This window comes from Polypterus senegalus, chromosome 3 (genome assembly GCF_016835505.1).
Source record: "Polypterus senegalus isolate Bchr_013 chromosome 3, ASM1683550v1, whole genome shotgun sequence".
Lineage (NCBI taxonomy): Eukaryota > Metazoa > Chordata > Cladistia > Polypteriformes > Polypteridae > Polypterus > Polypterus senegalus.
Genome location: NC_053156.1, coordinates 262,897,299 through 262,917,121, shown reverse-complemented (window position 1 = coordinate 262,917,121; position 19,823 = coordinate 262,897,299). Strand labels below are relative to the sequence as shown.

At 37.7% G+C, this 19,823-nt stretch overlaps 1 protein-coding gene across 1 annotated transcript in view; it reads left to right on the top strand.

The window, feature by feature from the left end:
- nrbp1 (nuclear receptor binding protein 1) overlaps positions 1 to 19,823 on the top strand; it is a 54,970-nt gene that overhangs the window by 6,610 nt on the left and 28,537 nt on the right. Inside the window, exons 2-4 of the mRNA XM_039749030.1 lie at positions 12,396 to 12,448; positions 17,138 to 17,396; positions 18,800 to 18,922. Coding sequence (XP_039604964.1) covers positions 17,184 to 17,396; positions 18,800 to 18,922 — 336 coding nt within the window. The 5' untranslated portion in view covers positions 12,396 to 12,448; positions 17,138 to 17,183. The remainder of the gene's footprint in view (positions 1 to 12,395; positions 12,449 to 17,137; positions 17,397 to 18,799; positions 18,923 to 19,823) is intronic.

Sequence of the window (19,823 nt, the reverse complement as noted above, 5' to 3'; positions counted from 1 at the left end):
TTAATTCCATCTTCCTATTCAGAAGTCCTCTAGTTATAGGATGGGATACATGACTAAGGCAAGGAGTTTGCTTTCTAACTTTTTCAATTATTATGTTTAAAAATTATTTACACAAAGTAATTTTCAAAATTAACAAGAATAAAATAAATACATATTTCCTAAATGAAATTTAATATGCATTACATCAGAATGATTTTCACTCTTCAATTTACAATTTATTATCATGGTAAATACCTTGGGAATTGTTGTTTTTTATATGTTTTAAAAATCTCTTTTAACATTGTGGAGAGGAACTGGTGTATAGGGGCACTACTGCTCCATTTCATTGACAGAGTTGTCAACTTGTATGTTATATTCATATATCCCTGTTTATTAGTAAGTGCATGCATATATAGGAGGGTGAGTGTAAGGCGTCTTGCATAATAGACCATCTGTCTGGCAGACTGCAATTTCTAAGGCTCACCTTTTCTTTTTAGGCTGTACACCTCAGACTTTTAATACAACACCAGGTCATATCACTTGCAGAAATTCTCTGTTAATTCTACACAAAAGGAGTGTATTGAGAAGGGGGGTGAGACTGAATTAATCTGTAACTCAGAATCGGCAAAACCAAGGAGTTTGTTATTGTCTTACATTACACTGAATAGCCATTGCGGCTGGTCACTATTCAGGGCAGTTAGCGGCTCCAAGATTTCTGAACAGGGTGAACCTAAAATTAGCAGGCCTAATGCTATTATTATTGTTTACTATACGATCTTTTTAAAAATAGTTAGGTTTTGGTCTTGTAAGTTTTTGGAGCTGGATGTGTAGAGGGAGCTCTGTTAGCAGCTGTGTTATTTTTTTCTTCTAATATCATTCCGAGATCTCCTGTATTTATTTATTCTGAGCGGATATACTATTACTACACGCAAGTACAAATAAGCATGAGTAGCAAACAAAGGGCTCAGAAGGGAAAAGAACAAGACCGCATTAGCCCTATCAAAGTCTAAACCGGCCAGTTCATGGTACAGCCTCCCAGAGACAGACCTAGATCAGATAGGCAAAGGTACAGACCTGCCAGGACCTGAAACTGCAGCTTCAGCTTCTGCTCCAGCTGAGAGCGTTAGTAGCAGTGAAACTGCAAGTGAGAAGGACAAGGAGCATTCATTGATTTCAGGAGAGCCATCGGAGCATAGCATGGCCTTTTCTATCCCTCTGTCAACTTCAGGTAATACCCACGCAAGTCTGCCACATCATCTCTCACTGGACTCGCAACTCTACCTACAGAGATCGGTGAAGAACGAAACACACTGTCTGAGTTTGAGGTAATGATCGCCTCAATCTCGCATAAATGATATAAAGTGAGATCTAAAGAAGAACAATAGGGAAATAAAGGTCCTAAATGAGAAACTGAATCAGGATATGAAAGACCTGGAGCAATGTTTAAGTATTGAGTTTACTGTAACTTTAACAGAAATGCTGTGTTAAAACTAATGGGGGAAAAATACAAGAAAATGCGAGCAAGTTAGAGAGTAAAATTAGAGTACTTGCTGCTCAACTGAAAGATGTTAAGCAAATGTTTAGTACCTGTATTGAAATAGTTCAACCATTGGCTTCCTCTGCAGATGTAAATACAACTGCAAAATCAGAATTCCAAGAGCTTACTGACTAACTGACAGCTCTGGAAGATAAATACATAAGGACCAACATCAGAATTGAAGGTCTTCCTGAAAAACAGGAAAAGTCCAAACCCAGTGAAATTTATAGCTGAACTATTATCTAAAATAACCAGAGTGGACTTTAAATCAGACATCTAGATCTCTGCAACCTACCTCATACATGGATTGAATACCTCCAAGCCAAAGAGCCTAATTGTCCATCTTCACAAACTACAGGCTAAACAAAACCTTAATTTTCTTCTTGAACAGAAAGACAAGATTACTGTATATTTGAAAATAACTGCATTCGTATTTTCCCAGATTTCTCCCCTGCAACAGCTGTTATATGCGCTGCATCCTACAGCATTAAACAGCGTAGAGCTGAAATTGGGTTCTCCGGATGAAGCAGACAAAGAGCTGAAAAGACTGATCCCAACTTTCTTCAACAATCATAAGTCACACTGTGTTCTGGCAATGCAAAGATTCTACTTGAAGCTTGCATTCTAGACCGTTTGTAATGCAACATTTGCCATAACTATGCTTTATTTTATTAATTTTACTTTATTGTATATTTTACTTCTTTTTTTGGCCATCCTTTTTTATTTATGCTGCAATTATTATATTGATAATTTCTTTCATTAATTATATGCACATTCTGGCAGCTTATGGCTACATCTTGGCTAAATGGTTACCAAAATGTAAACGGCTATTGCCAGTTTAAGTTTCAGCTATTGTATTGAAATTTTTTTCATTTAATTATATGCACACTTGGCTGCCACAAAATAACAAACTGTTGTCTTTTGTTAAACTTTAAGTAGCCAGCCTTTTACAGCTCTTTAACATCATACCTTTGGTCTGTTATCCTTGGACTGTTTAAAGATGATATCATTAGTCTATTGTATTTGGACTGTATCTTCACAAGATATCCAGGTTTTAACCTTCTTCACACCGTTGCTAGGACGTTGATTTCGCTCTAGATGTGCTCCTTCTCTTGGCATTTCAGGGGGCTGGGACTTCATGAAGTGTGGTTTGCCTCACTTGCAGAGGTACATTTGGGTGGATGGAGATGGGGGCTTGGGGGTGGAGAGAAAGAGAGACATGCTATTTCTGTTTGATCCCTTATACCCCAATAACCATTAGTGCCAACATAACAATATGCTCCATAGCTGTATTAGTTGGCAATAATATGAAATCTGTGTCAAAGCTATCATTCTGTAACAATGTACTAACTTAACCCAAGACTACAAAATGTAAACAGAAGTTCAGAAGAAATATTTCTATGACCAAATATGAACTTGTTAGCTGGAATGTTACGGGTCTCAATCATGATTTAAAGAGAAAGAATATACCCTTGCAATTAATAAGTCTAAATGCCAAGATAATATTTTTACAGGAGACTCGCCTATTAAGCAAGGACTGGTATCGATTGCAAAGAGAGAGTGGTCTGGACATTTTTTTCACAATAGCTATACAAAGAATACTAGGGGCCTCACGTATAACACCGTGCATAGAATTTGCAGTATAACATGGCATAAGCACAAAAGCCGAAATGTGCTTACGCATAGAAAAATCCAGATGCAGGAATCTGTGCGTACTCCAACTTCCACGTTCTTCCGCTACATAAATCCCAGTGAGCATGAAAAGTAATGCTCGTGCATGCGCTTTATGGAATGCCCCAGCTCCTCCCACAATTACACCTCTTTGAATATACAAATCAATATAAATCGCCCTTAAGCTCAGCCTTCTGTGAAAAGACAGTGGGAAAAGCATGGGGGAAAAATTATAAGAATTTCAGCAAATATCAAGTGGAGGCAAATAAAAACATACTATTTGTTTAATTAAACCGTGGTATAATCAACAAAAGGAAGTTGATCGTGTAACATTGTGTGTTGGAGAAACTTGAAAGCTTACGTTCACAAAGTTGCACAGTGCCGGAAATAAAAAAAGTCACATATCAAAGTCGCCGTGAAAAGGCGAGTTGTAGCCCACTGTCTGAGTGTCATATGAAAGCTTATTCGGGTACAGAGAAATAAAAGGCAAACAGTGGGGGGAAAAAGCACAAAATGTCGACATCAGTCTCGAAATTTCCACTTTAATCATGTAGTTTATTTTGTCATTAATATAGAACATCATAAACTTCATCTTAAAAGCGTTTAATTAAGCAGTTTCTCAAATCACTTCGTAATTAAAGTAGCACATTAAATGCTTTGTTTTGTATGTGATCTTACATGTGCTCTGTGTGTGTGAATCACTGCTTGCTTCTTAAACCGGCTCTCTTCCTCCGACTGGACACAGAATCCATTACATTCGTGATATTACAGCTCTGAATAACTAAAATACTGAGATGTATACGTAATATAATTTTCATGATGATAGGAGTTAAAGCACGTTATTAAACATGGGTTTCACGGCGCAGTGATTGTGTGCGACATTCGATGAAATAATTTATTGCAGCAGTACTCGGGTTGGGTTGACAGCTCTAGGCTTGTGGCGGCCCTGGGCAGAAGAAGAATCGGTGGCTCCTTCGCCTGCCAATGTCAATATGGTATCTTATGCACGGCGGATGGCCATGTCCGTTGTGGACACTGCATAGCCGCCTTGTGCTTATGACACAAGCATTTAACTTTTGCCGAAATTTTGTCGCTGCGTTTTTAGCTGTGTTATTTTCTCTTTCTGTTTTATATTCAACTAGCAAAATACCCGTGCTTCGCAGCGGCGAAGTACTGCCTTAAAATTTTTATTAGGAAGAAAATTAAACCTTTTTAAACTCGGGGCTTGGGAATATACCAATAATTATTTGTTAAGGATCTCTTTGTATACCACATTGTGAGTTCGGCCCTCCGGTTGTAATATGACCAAGCTGTGCGCTGAGCTTACTCTTGGGCATGCAATGTACATTTGGCCATGTGAACAGTAATCTTGTTTTAAATCTCACGGCTTGGATTGCTGCTGTCATAATCGGTTTGAGTTTCATGGTTTGTTTCAATTACAACAGTATTTGTAGGACTTGTGTTTAAAGAGACATTCGGCATCTGTCAAGCGTTGTAAGTATACAACCGGTTTGATCGCTAACTTTACATCCAGCTTTTGAAAGTTTAAACATTCATAAACATCAAAGTGTCCACTACTGAAATCGTCACCTGTGAATCTAAGATGTTTAAGAGGCATTGGCGGTTGTCGAAAGGTGTAAAATATTTGGCCATTTCGTACACTTGAAAGCGACAACCGAACAATTCAGCGGCAGCCATCAACTCGCATGCAGATGCATAGGTGAAGGGCTTAAGCATTTCACTCTTATAGTGCTCCTGTGTAGTATAATTATCTCCTTTACCGTCATCAGTCCACACCTTGAACCTGTCCCAGTCATTCAATACATAAAACACAATGTTCCTCCGGATATCAAGAGTGAGCCTGATATGGCCGTGCAGTATGTAACAAAGAGAATGGAAAAGGTAGGTGCCATCTCCGGGCATGGAAACCACTCGGTAAGTGACAGTTCTTTGATCAATGGTGATCACCTCGATAGACATGTTAATGGGGGTATGGTTGGAACGATAAAGGAAATGGGTACCTGAACAATGTAAAGCAAGTCTAAAATACCTACACAATAACTATAATCATAATAAATGAACAATAAAACGGCGGAGAAACCGTGGATTAAATAAAAAGGCTGTAGTTATCAGCAGGGAGACGTGAATCCCATGGCGAAGCAAGGAAGGGAATGTAGAGACTGGAGCGACGGACTGCCTTATATAGGCAGGCAGGCAGCCAACAACGTGGGAGGCGTTGGGATGGGGGACCCAACGCCGCCTTACACGGTGACCGAGCTACAGGCTATGGATGTATATATGTACATAAGTAGGAATCAGTTAGCGTTGGGAACCCGCATACCAAATTTCTTGAAGATGGGCCCATTAGTAACAAAGACTGTTGAAAAGTTCAATATGGCGGCCGACAGTGGCATCATACCACTGAAATAAGTACCAAATTTTAGCCTTCTACTACATACACGGGAAGTTGGAGAATTAGTGACGTTGGAAAGTTCAATATGGCAGCTGACAGTGGCGTCATACCACCGAAATAAGTACGTACATTCGTTTCAGTTAGCGCAGGGAAGCCGCCTACCACATTTCGTGAAGATGGGGCCATGAATAAGAAAGTTGAATATGGCGGACATTGTTGACCGTTACGTGTATAATTTCGAAATGAAACCTGCTTAACTTTTGTAAGTAAGCTGTAAGGAATAAGCCTGCCAAATTTCAGCCTTCTACCTACACGGGAAGTTGGAGAATTAGTGATGAGTGAATGAGTCAGTGAGGGCTTTGCCTTTTATTAGTATAGATATATATTGGCATAGCTGCCCCTGCCCACCTTGCTTTTCTTTCTCCAAGTAGCCGATCACCACACAATCAGCTCTGTAATAGAAGTTAAGCCATCTGTAAGCTTAGAGCGCCGATTCTTCAAAATGTTTAAGAAACATTGAAATATCTTCGTAGTACATGTTTAATTATTCTATCCTTCACGCCAGTCCCAGTGAAGAATATAAATTATTTAAATGAAGTTAAAGTTTTATCTGTATAATATAATAAACATATTTTGCTGCATTTCATCTTAAAAATGATATTGTCATAATATGTAAATACGCGCTTTATAAAGTGGCTCAGGTTGTGCAATATTATAACTGTAGTGCAAGTTTAGAGTGAGATAATTGTACAAACAGTTCTACAAGGAGCAATTTATTAAGTGCGTTTATAGTTCTTGGGATGAAACTGTTTCTGAACCGCGAGGTCTGTACAGGAAAGGCTTTGAAACATTTTGTTGTGGCTGAGGTAGTGTGTGCTTGAAGCTGTATACCGATAATTCTTTTTCCGATCAGCTGCTGCTGTGATTCACACTCAGATACAGTGATATAAATACTCCGAGTGGTGCAGTGAGAGTAATATGGAAAAAGATGATCCGCTGTGGCAACTCCTAACGGGAGCAGCTGAAAGAAGAAGGTGCAGTGAGAGTAACAACGCTAAGGCAGTTATGGTATTTGGAATACTATGGCTATTCCCTGGACCATTATATTGTTACAAGTTAATTACAATCGTATGCATTACACTAATAAACAATATGCGGTTAGTTTCAGTGTATTTATAAAGCCGCATCAGGAAAATAAGGTGTAACCACACAGGAACAGTAGCATTGCTTTGACGCTGGGTGCCGCCATTCTGCAAAACCGAGCGGAGAACTTGCGTATGATAAGGTATGAGGTACCATGGAAAAGTGCGAGACTTTACGCCAAGTGTAGGTTTTATACATCGCGATTTGAACGTGGAAAAGTTCTTACGCAACATTTCTGTGCCTACGCACCATTTATACATGAGGCCCCAGGTGTGTGGGATTCTTAATATACAGAACTATTCCATTTATAACTTATCATTCATAACTTATGAGACACATGGTGGTTTTTAAATCCTAACCTAAGAGCATACTGCTGCTTACTCAAGAATCGATCATTTCCTCATAGACAATAATTTTTTGCCAATTATCAGATCTTGTAAGTACAACACTATTGTTATCTCTGACCATGCCCCTATGATCACTAAGCTTAAATTGCTGCATCCTTCACACTCCTCTCATAGCTGGCATCTTAACTCCCTCTCATTAGCTGATGAGAACTGTACAGAATTTTTATCCAAGCAAATTATTTTCTTGAGACAAATGCACCCTCAGAGGTCTTAGCAGGTATACTGTGGGAAGCGCTGAAGGCAATTTTAAGAGGACTGATAATTTCATATCTTTCTCACAAAAGTAAATTGGAAACCAAGTAGGCATCTGAGGTAATCCGTGAAATAACCAGAATATATCTAGAATACGTCAGGTCTCCAAATGAGGCAATTTATAGGAAAAGACAGGTTTTGCAATTATAGTTTAAGATCTTGAGTACTAAAGAGATGGAATAGCTTATGCTTAAACTGCAACATCATTATTATGAAAATGGAGAGAATGCCAATAAGATCTTACTTAGCCCAATAAATCCACAAGCAGGAAGTCCATAATGCAATAACAACAATTTACAACACATATGGAGATTAAATATGTAAGTTATATTTTTATGGTTAATAATTTTGAGAGTGCTATAAGACCTTATATTCTGCTCATTTTAAAGAAGATCAGACACAATTTAATGAGTTCTTTGATTCATTACAGATACCACAGCTAGATACTCTTATACTGTGGAACTGGATAAACTTCTTTCACTTTCAGAATTACTAGATACTATAAACTCACTTCAAAGTGGAAAAACATTTGGCCCTGATGGCTACCCAGTGGAATTTTATTAAAAAAATTAAATTAAGTTGTTCCACTATTATTGGCAACATTTATAGAAGCTAAAGACAAAAAAAATCCTACCTCCTACTTTTCGCAAAGCATTAGTCACCATCTTTACTTTCGTGTTAAAGTTGTCTGTGAAGGGCTCCCTGTTTAACTCTTTTAGGGCTAATTTTTTTTTTCTTATCTCCCAGGGCTGAATATTTTTTTTTTAAAAAGAACACAAAGCAATTGTTTAACATATCAAATCAACAAAAAATATTTACTTTTGACAAATATTACTGTCTTGCATGTTGTATGAGCCTGCATACTCTATGATTTCACATACATATCACATACATTTTACACAGCAAAGTCCTGCAAAGTCTGATCTCGGTCCAAGCAGCCAATTTCAGTCATTGCCACATTGCACTGCTTACAATACGTGTTGCTTTGGTGCCTACTTTTCAATTGTCTACTGCTGCACTTTCTCACATATATTGTTAGTGTGTGCTGTAGAGACAAGTCACCCTTTACCATTGTGCCATTCCACTGCCACCAAGTTTTCTGCCCGCATGAAAACCGTATTGTCACCTCTTTTCATCTTCTGAAACTTTATGAACTTTATGCATTGCATTATAGCCCGGCTCACCCCATGGGATTTGCTTCTGTTTATTACAGAAGTGAATAAAACTTTGCAGCAGCACGTACCTATCACCATGCTACATAACCTGTCCAAAGCCACCAGGGGACAAAGCACGGTTTGGACCAATGCTCCCTGAAGTTATATCACCAGTTCTGTCCCATCTCTATTTGTAATACCACAGCACGCTTCATCTCGTCTTTTGTTGTGGGTTTACACTTTGAAAATGAGAATGCGATGCAAACGCAGCCCGCGATTGAAAAAATTTCTCTGCCTACCTGTTTATCTCGTCTGACGGTAGCTGAAAAGCAGCATCAGGAGAGAGCAGCCTGAAGTACAGCAGCTGGTGATCTGTCGTGTCCAATAGCAAGCCATGCCGTCTTGTGAAGTCCAGTAGCCAGCTCGGCTCTCAACTGATCAATGTCTGTGTATTTATCCCACGCGAACCTTGCTGTAGATGCATCGGCTGCGGCGCCAGCTGGCAGCAGATCTGCTGGCGCGCATCGGCTGGTGTTTGATCAGCTGATGCCGGCTTCTCACTCTCTTGCTCAATCTCCTGATCACTGTCAATAAAATCCGATTCTGAAAAATCAGAGTCCGACTCCGCGATAATGCGCAAAACATTGTCATTGTCTGCCGAGTGTTTTCTTTTCTGCACTCGCCTCGCTCCATTGTCACATGTCGATACCATCTTGCCATTGTTTACATTTCGCAACTCACGCACACGCTAGGATTAGTTGCCGAGTCAACGAGTCTATCATTCTTCCAAGCACAGAGGGAATGCCTGTGACGTGACAGTGAGATTTGTCGCCATTAACAGCTGATTATCGCCCTCTATCCCTGGATGTCGACTTTAGTCGACATTCGCCCTCAACCCCTCCTGTCGACAAAAGTCGACATCCGCCCTAAAAGAGTTAAAAGTGGCTGCCAGTCGTGAACTGGGCCCTTCGTCGCACAGCATTATGATTTTTTATAAGGGAAACAAAATTACAAAAGAAAACCCTTGGATATTGATTCAATAGGAACGGCCTACTCGGAATCACTGTCCGAATCATAATTATGTGGTGGAGTAGGAGCATTTCTGCTTCTGCCCGTTCACAGTCCGTCTCGTTTTCACAACGCTATCGTTTCCTCTCACGATCTATTCTCAACCTTTCTCCAATCTCACAGGTTGCTTTGTGGCAATCCAAAGAGTAAGGCAATATACACGGAGAAATGGTTATAAAAGGGGGACACATAGGTATCCAGGCTTTTTAAAGCATAAATAGGGATCACTTCACTGACCTGTGAGCAAGCCACGGTACAACTGTGAGGCGCACAGCACTCTCCGGCTACAACGTGACTATAATAATTTCCGGAACGTGCTGTTACGTTGTCATTCATTTTACCCGCTGTCTTTCTTTCATTCATATGTTATGTAGGCACGTACCTTTTATCTTCAGCAATCTCATTCTCTAACCAGGCCTCAGGAGCTAACCAGCGTAACACTGTCCACCACCCCTTTCGTTATTCCGGCACATTGTTGACATCTGTGAGTAACAACAACGTACTAAACTGGAAGGTGGTTTACACTTGCATGGAATTTGCGGACAAACAAAGATTAAGATCTAAATGAACATCTCTTTAGTTAAAGCACAACAATTTGTTTAGTTTGAATGTCTGTGTTTTGAGGTGTGACTGGAGTACTACAGTCTTCAGTAGTATATGCCTGGAGGAGATTCTTAATGCAATGCCTATGTTTTAGCTGTCTCTCTACTGCCATCTAGTGCTGCTGCTTCTAATTCATTCGCGAACAAACAAAGATCAAGATCCAAATGAAGTTTATATATAAAGATTATACAGCACTCTATATATAAAATCCACCTATGTATGTCCGCTTTTCACGGAAGAAATACTGAATGGATTTAGATTGGATTTTTTCTATAATTTGCTTGAACATTCTGGTTGATTTTGCAACTTCTTTCTTTGAGCTTAGTATCATAAGTCTCTTGCAGGAGCGATTTATTGGAGCTAATCTGAGACAAAGGCTGCAGGCTGATAGGAGGGTGAAGCATGAATGTCAGGAGTGAGGAGCTGGGTGGGGCCCTCCTCACTCATGTGCTAGCCTTCATTCGAATCACTGCACCTCTGGCCATGTTTTGGAGTGGACCTTGCCCCTGCTTAGCTAGTGATACCAGTTTTGTTGATTTTTAAAGTCTGTCCTGTTTCACTATTACGCGGGTGGAGCCACAGGGGCGGCTAGTATGGCATAAAAGAAAATGAAATGCTTCTCTTAAAAACATGCTATCATATTTATTTTTTTCTGTAATGTACCTATCTGAAACAAGGCTTAAATTATTCTAACAGCAAAAATATATACTTGCACAATCAATTAATTGATATTGGCAATTAAATGCTGCTTAAATGTGCAATGCAAATATACATGTACTTAATATAGGTTTTAATCATTTTAAATCATTAATTGCATTACATGCATTACAGATTTTTGCTGATAAATATGCATTTACTATATTTGTATGTCTTTTTTTTCCTTCAGTGTATCAAGTATAAACATTTGAAATTTAGGGTGTAAGTATAAAATATGGATTACCATTTTAATTATTTAGTACTTGTTTCTTACCAAAACTTGTGCAGTATTACACAATGCAACAAATTATAAATGCAATACAAACCTTTGAATAAGGCCTGTTGTTTACTAAGCAACAATTTCAAATTAGATTTTCTTTTCTTTTTTTAGTTAAGTGTAAGCTGCTGCAATTTAAACAAGCATGATGTCCAAACTCAAGCAGTGTTAATTTTAATTTAAAGATCTAAGTAAATGTCTGAATTCCTTAAAGTAGCTTTTCTTGCCGTTTTTGTCTAGTTGTACAGGACAGGTCTAGTTGTACATTACTTTTTTCTGTTAATTATTGCACTTTAACGTAAAGGCGAATATACTAATTCCCTCTCGTTCACTGATAAAAAAACAAGCTTCCACTTGTTGCTCTTTGTTCACACTGTAGGAAGTTTGCTGAAAAAAAAATGGCATAAAGGCATTTTTTTTTAAATGTAAAAATTGGCCATTTTCGATTGGAGGCTAACCGATCGATCTAGTGAATATGTTCTCAGTGAAGTTATCACATAAATACCTGTGCGGCCCAAATGTACACAAGTCACATCTTAGGGTGAGCTGTATTTGGAGGTGTACATAACATAAGAACTGTTGTACTCTGACTTGTGTAAATAGGTATTTACTAATTTAACCATCAATGACAGGTTGGATTGGTGTAATACACCAAGGAACTGTATTAGAAAGGGCAGAGCCAGGCTCATTTTCTCATTTTCCTTTCTTAGGAGACTGCTTTCTTTTAATGTGTGTTAGTGACATCTTAATTATTCAAGAGTGGTTAATTGAACCAACAAGCTAATTAAGAAGTCAGGCTCAGTTATGGGACACCGTCTCACCCCACTGGAGGTGGAAATAAAGCAGAGAATGAAGAAAAAGCTTATGGCCATTATAATAGTGCTGCACATTCTCTATCTGACACTAACATATTGACTACATTTAGATTATTCATTTTTCAGCGAAGTGTATCCAGAAATACATCTGGGGCTGCTTCATATCTACATGCCTGTTTTATCGAGATAGATAGATAGATAGATACTTTATTAATCCCAAGGGGAAATTCACATAATCCAGCAGCAGTATACTGATACAAAGAAACAATATTAAATTAAATAGTAATAATGTTTTGTAGTTTTTTTGTTTGTATCAAAACCATAAAACCTTATAATATACTCTACTTTTCCAGTATTAATTATTCTTGCACTTTATGCAGGGAGAACCTTGACTGGGAATATCTCTGGCATGTTCTTCAACATATGGATTTTGGTAAGTGCTTTATTAATGATGGTCATTATATTCTTCCAAAAACTGCTAAACTAAATGTAGTATCTTCCTGTCTATTCCATTAAAAAATGTGAATTCAAGTTTTAGTTAATTAGAAATATAAATAAGTAAAAAGGAAACAAATGAGTAGACTGTTAATATAACCTAAGTGTATCATGTTGGCAGTAGCATACCAGTTCAGTGTGACTGAAGGCAGAATGAGAGGTTGTTTCACGGAATGCACTGCAATGGTTTGCCAGGTAGGAAAGATTGGCATGAGGTAGGGGAATGTTTCAACAAGGTTCTAATAGGGGGGAAAAAAAGTTGAAACAGTAAGGAGTATTTGTAAAATTAGCAGATCGGCCCAGAAAGGCAGCTGGATTGTTTTTTCTGTTATTTATTTTGGTTGTATGTGTCCTTGTGTTCTGTTTGTTTCTTTAATGAATGAGGTATTGGAATACATTTTGACCTCCATGGGATTTATTCAGTGTGTAGAGATTTGTCACAAGTCCACTAACTAGACAACAGTGCAACTGCTTTAAAGAGCAAGATACAACTTATAACATAGTGAAACATCTTTCATCATACTGGAATTTTTTTCTCTTCTGCCTTGCCACATGGCTCTCAACATGGATCCCTAGGGAAATTTAATACAATACATAAGATGTTCTTGTTGTATAAATTAATGTTTAATTCTTGTGTTTATTTCCTGTTTTCTAAAGGTCTGTGATAATTTGTTGTTTTTGATTTACCAGTTACTTGCCTTTATCTATAAAAATTTATGAAGGGAGGTTTTTACATGTACGGTATTATTCTGTTTTGTTGTACTATGGAAATATTTTAAGTTTAAAATTTAATGTGTAATGTTAGTCTTTTATTCTTAGATGAGTAATTTTTTATATACAGTGGTGTGAAAAACTATTTGCCCCCTTTCTGATTTCTTATTCTTTTGCATGTTTGTCACACAAAATGTTTCTGATCATCAAACACATTTAACCATTAGTCAAATATAACACAAGTAAACACAAAATGCAGTTTTTAAATGATGGTTTTATTATTTAGGGAGAAAAAAAATCCAAACCTACATGGCCCTGTGTGAAAAAGTAATTGCCCCCTTGTTAAAAAAAATAAGCTAACTGTGGTGTATCACACCTGAGTTCAATTTCCTTAGCCACCCCCAGGCCTGATTACTGCCACACCTGTTTCAATCAAGAAATCACACAGAGAAGTAGACCAAAAGCACCTCTAAAGCTAGACATCATGCCAAGATCCAAAGAAATTCAGGAACAAATAAGAACAGAAGTAATTGAGATCTATCAGTCTGGTAAAGGTTATAAAGCCATTTCTAAAGCTTTGGGACTCCAGCGAACCACCGTGAGAGCCATTATCCACAAATGGCAAAAACATGGAACAGTGGTGAACTTTCCCAGGAGTGGCCGGCCGACCAAAATTACCCCAAGAGAGCAGAGACGACTCATCCAAGAGGTCACAAAAGACCCCAGGACAACGTCTAAAGAACTGCAGGCCTCAATTGCCTCAATTAAGGTCAGTGTTCACGACTCCACCATAAGAAAGAGACTGGGCAAAATCGGCCTGCATGGCAGATTTCCAAGACGCAAACCACTGTTAAGCAAAAAGAACATTAGGGCTCGTCTCAATTTTGCTAAGAAAAATCTCAATGATTGCCAAGAATTTTGGGAAAATACCTTGTGGACTGATGAGACAAAAGTTGAACTTTTGGAAGGCAAATGTCCGTTACATCTGGTGTAAAAGGAACACAGCATTTCAGAAAAGAACATCATACCAACAGTAAAATATGGTGGTGATAGTGTGATGGTCTGGGGTTGTTTTGCTGCTTCAGGACCTGGAAGGCTTGCCGTGATAGATGGAACCATGAATTCTACTCTCTACCAAAAAATCCTGAAGGAGAATGTCCGGCCATCTGTTCGTCAACTCAAGCTGAAGCGATCTTGGGTGCTGCAACAGGACAATGACCCAAAACACACCAACAAATCCACCTCTGAATGGCTGAAGAAAAACAAAATGAAGACTTTGGAGTGGCCTAGTCAAAGTCCTGACCTGAATCCAATTGAGATGCTATGGCATGACCTTAAAAAGGCGGTTCATGCTAGAAAACCCTCAAATAAAGCTGAATTACAACAATTCTGCAAAGATGAGTGGGCCAAAATTCCTCCAGAGCGCTGTAAAGACTCATTGCAAGTTATCGCAAGCGCTTGATTGCAGTTATTGCTGCTAAGGGTGGCCCAACCAGTTATTAGGTTCAGGGAGCAATTACTTTTCACACAGGGCCATGTAGATTTGGATTTTTTTTTTCTCCCTAAATAATAAAAACCATTATTTAAAAACTGCATTTTGTTTACTTGTGTTTTATTTGACTATATATATATATATATAATATTGAATAGAACTTTTAGCATTTTAATGGTTCCGTGTCTATTTACATAACATCTTTTTACCACTCATGCCTAAGGAAGGTTAAACCCATTTCACTTCAAAAAAAAAAAAAAAAAAACTAACCCAATATCTGTTGTCCTTATTAGCCCCAACTTCAATTGTATGTTGAAGTGGCTGGGTCAGGCACAATACTTTCACCATACCTTTGATTTATTTTATGGGTTAGTAATAAATGTATATAGTAAATGTGATAAGGATACTATTTTTATATGCATACCATGTATGCCAAACATAGTCAGAGCTCTTTACTTTCTGCACACTTTATTGCATTGTGTGGATAAAGTGAAAACGTTTTTAGAAAGGAGTGCAGATTTATTTAGTATCAGAAACTGAAATCTCTCAATTATATACTGTACGTATGTAGATCTTTTAATTCAGTACTTTGCCGAAGCCCCTTTGGCAGCAATTACACCTTCTAGTCTTCATGGTTAAGTCTTTGCTAGTTTTGCATTTCTGGGTTTGGACAGTTTATTCCCATTCTAGGTGGCTGATCTTCTTAACCCTCTGTTAAATTGGATGGAAATAGTCTATAAACTGCCATCTTCAGGTCTCCTCAGATATTCAAAAGGGTTTAAGTCTGGGCTTTGGCTGAGCCACTCAATCCATCATTGTCTTTGCTGTAACTTTTGGTTCATTGTTATGCTGAAATGTAAACCATCGCCCCAGTCTGAGATCTTTTACATTCTGGAGAAGGTGTTCTTCAAGGACCTCACTGTATTTGTCTGTGTTTATCCTTTCCTCAATTTTTTGTCTTCCTATCCATGCTGCTGAGACTCACCCCTGTAGTATGAGGCTGCCACCACCACCATGCTCCACCATAGAGATGGTTTATTGCAGGTGATGAGCAATGCCTGGTCTTCTCCAGATATAGTGCTTGGATTTCTGCCCACAAAGTTCAATTTTTGTCTTATCATACCTGATAAATCTTTTTCTCAGAGTCCTTTAAAAGTAGAATGACTAGGGTAAAAGGCATTTAAACTCCTGATTGATGGAGTGCTGCTGAAATTGCCGTCCTACCATCAGGTTCTCCCATCTCTGCAGAGGATTTCTGACGCTCTGTTTGTGTCCATTGGGTTCTTGGTCACCTTCGTAACCAATGCCTTTCTTGCCCAGTTACTGAGTTAGTCTGGACAGTGAACTTTAGGAAGGGTTTAGATGGTTCCAGACTTCTTCCATTTCACAATTATTGAGGCCAGTTTGCTCATAGGAACACTCAAATGTTTAGCAATGTTTTTACACTTTTGCCTTGTCTATACCTAACGACAGTTTGATTGCAGTGGTCTACAGAGGGTTTCTTGGACTTCATGGCTTGGCTTTTGTCGTGTAATTTGTAAAATCTTATAAACGGGTGTTCAGGTAATTTATGTCCAGTCAATTAATGGTTCTATTCACGTTAAGTAAACAGGATGCATGTGATCACATTTTGTAGTGTCACAGCAAAAGGTCTGAATTCTTAGATGAGTGAGAGAATTCAGTTTTTGATTTTTAATAAATTTTGCAAACTTTTCAGAAAACTTTTTTTTTTTTTATAACTTTGTCATTATAGTTTGAGTGTAGATTGATGGACGCAAATGGCAAATTTTATCCATTTAAAATGAATTCTGTTACACAATAAATTTATGTAGGAAATGAAAATGTCTCAGTATTTTCTGAAACCCCTGTATATAATGCACACTGAGAAGACGTCTATATAAGAATACTATACATTGAATTAAAATATAATAAATAATGGTTGATTAATTAGATATTAGCGCTAGTGCCTCACAGCTGCAAAGAGCAGAGTTGAAATCCTAGCCTGGTTATTGGTCCCCTATGAGTTTACTTGTTTCCACTTCACTGTAAATTTCCTCTGGGTATTGTAGTTTTCTCCAACATCATAAAGATGCCCATGTTACAGTGACTGAGTTGGCCTGGTGTGAGTCTGCATTTGCAACATGCAAATGTTCTGCTGTTGACTTGCCTGCTTGCTACCACTATAGGCTGCGGATTAAAAAAGTAAAATTGAAATGAAACATTTAATACAACAAAAAAATTACTAATAAGGGAAGGATTGATTACAATTTACCTCTGTATTTCAGTGTGTATACAAGTCTTTAAATCTTTACAACCTGTAAAAAATGTAAACATTAATATTTACATTATATAATTTTTTAGAAATTAAATATGTTTAAGAATAAAATTTAACTCCCTGGAATCTTCTTTTTTTTTTGGTTTTAGACAGACTGAAATAATCTTTTTAATCAAGAAAAACTGAACAGAAGCAATGTCTGAAGGAGAGGTGAAGTCTACTTTAATTTCTGGCTCTGATATGAAATCAGATTCTTTAACCATACTCCCTGGGACCTCTTCTGTGTCACCACCGGTTACCTCAGTTTCTCAGGCTCCTAGTGCAACAGAGGATGAAGAGGAAAGTGAAGATGAATCTGAGATTTTGGAAGAAAGTCCATGTGGTCGGTGGCAAAAAAGAAGAGAAGAGGTAGTGTGTTGAATCTGGCTAAATTGATTTACACTTTTTTGTCAAAGAGGGAAGCTTGTCATTTCACACAGAAATTAGTATATTAACCAAGTATGTGGTAAAGGAAATTGATTAATTTGATTTTTCAGGGAAAATTTAAATCTAGACAAGTAGTGTTGTAGAAATGAGTAATTTTATTTTTGTGATTTTTCTATTAAGTTAAGCATTTAATTAAATCTGCTAAAGTCCCTTGGAAATATTAAAGTTTAAAAATATTGATGTTCCATCTGGTTACCTGTCGAACAAGAAATACAAGCTGTAAGCACACACACAAAATTAGCCAGTATGTATTCTGAATACTCATCTGACCAGCATCAAAACAGGATCAAAGTACTTTATTTGCCTTCAGGCTCTTAAGTTATTTGCAGTTTGTGATTTTTTTTTTTTTTTTCTTTCTTTCTGTTTGGTCATTTTGTATTGCTTATCTTCTGTGTATCATTGTGTTTTTTTAAGTGGATGACTCTCATTACATTATGAATTTGTCAAAAGTTATGTTGTATTTGACCCTTTTCTACAATGTATTTAATAATTTTGTTCTTGCCAGCCTTCAGTAATAAATGCATCAACTCTTGGGTAGAAAATTAACTGTAGCAATGGAAATTCTTCATGCTACAGTAGATCAGAAGACACACTGTAACTATCCATCCTTTGTAAGTGTCCATATGCATAAATGAAGTAACAGATGTAATTGATGATTTATTTATTTTTTTTAACAGAAGAGCTCAAGCAAGGACAAAGACTGCAGGAGACATACTGTATAGTGCAGATTCCCAAATTGTGAAATCTACTAGTAATATACCAGCATAAGAAACCTCCTGCAGCTTCTCTTTCTGGGTCGCCTTTTTAACATAGCAGGAATCTAGCACAGATCTGCCAAAAGTGTAGCATGAGGTTTTCAGCTTCCTTGTAAAGACTTGTTAAAACTCATTTCACACAGAAAATGAGTCTTTTGATGGCAAACAGTTAGATTATCCAACATATTGCGCATGCTTTTTCTAGAAGCTCTGTGCACTGTTTGTCTTCTGCCTTTTTGAACAAAATGTAGTGTCACTTTGCCTGCAACTAAAATTTTCACCCAAACTGGTTCCCCATAAGTGACTGTGAGGACTATTAACACAAGTTTATAGCATATGCTTGTAAAATGTATACTTATTCATAAGCAACGGCCATCTTAATGTTATTCCACTTGATAAAATTTCTGCTCATCATGCAAAAAAAAACCAAAAAAAAAAACTCAAATATTTAGTTTAACAACAAACCCAAAGGTGCACTTTGTTTGCTCAAACGTAAATTTGTATTTCAGAGCATTCATGGTTTATATATAGTTTTATATTCAAATATTGACCTAGAAAATTTTTCCGCAGGTTAACCAACGTAATGTGCCAGGAATTGACAGTGCCTATCTTGCTATGGATACAGAGGAGGGTGTTGAGGTAGTTTGGAATGAAGTTCAGTTTTCTGAACGGAAAAACTTCAAACTGCAGGAGGTAAGTGTAACTGTGCTCTGCTAGCTCAGTGAACTTTGTCCATGCATATATATGGATGTTTCTAGATGAAAGTATGTACAATGAGCTTTGTTTTTTTCCTGTTATAACAGTAACATCAGGCTTAGGTTCCACACATTCTATTATAAGGCCTTTATTGTAAACATTTTGCCTGCTGGAATTATTTTTTCTTTAATACATTTGAATTATGTTCAAGCTGTGAATTTCAATTAGATAGCACTAACGCTAGTTATGAAGGTGTTGTAGACTTCAGGGGTTCTTGTGAGCTAACCCCAAACCAAAATGACAGCATTGAAGGCCAGAGTAACAACAACAAAGGAGTTAATTAGCAGAGGATTAAATAACAACATTATAGAATAGAATACAGAGCACAATACTATGGAAACCACAAATCCAACCTCTTGGGGCTCTTCCTAAGCAATTCTAGTTCTGACCTACCCCAAAGAGTGTTCTACTTATCCACTATTGCATACTCAATTTTCCTTTCCTCCTTTAACTCCCCTCTTCTTTGTTTCCTTTATGGCATTTCTTCTTTCCACGCAAGTAGAGCAGTCTGAGTTCACTGTTCTTTTGACAAGAAGAGGTTTTTAAATCATGACTGTTATTGGTTCCAGGTTATTATTTCTACGTTCCTGGGTAATACAAAAAATTTTGGGGCCTTCGATAATTAACTTCCAAATGGCCTCAAACAGTCCTGCACTTCCTGATCAGGAATGCAATAAATAAACCATAGTGAGCACCAGATAGGCTGTCCTGTTGAAATCAGGTCATACTGTCGTGTCTGTAGCAGCAGGGATGTGGGCTCCTAATAGTTTTAGCAGGAGTCCCTCCCTGCCCTGCACAATTTAGTTTGTGATTTGTAAAACCAGCAGATACATTTGTG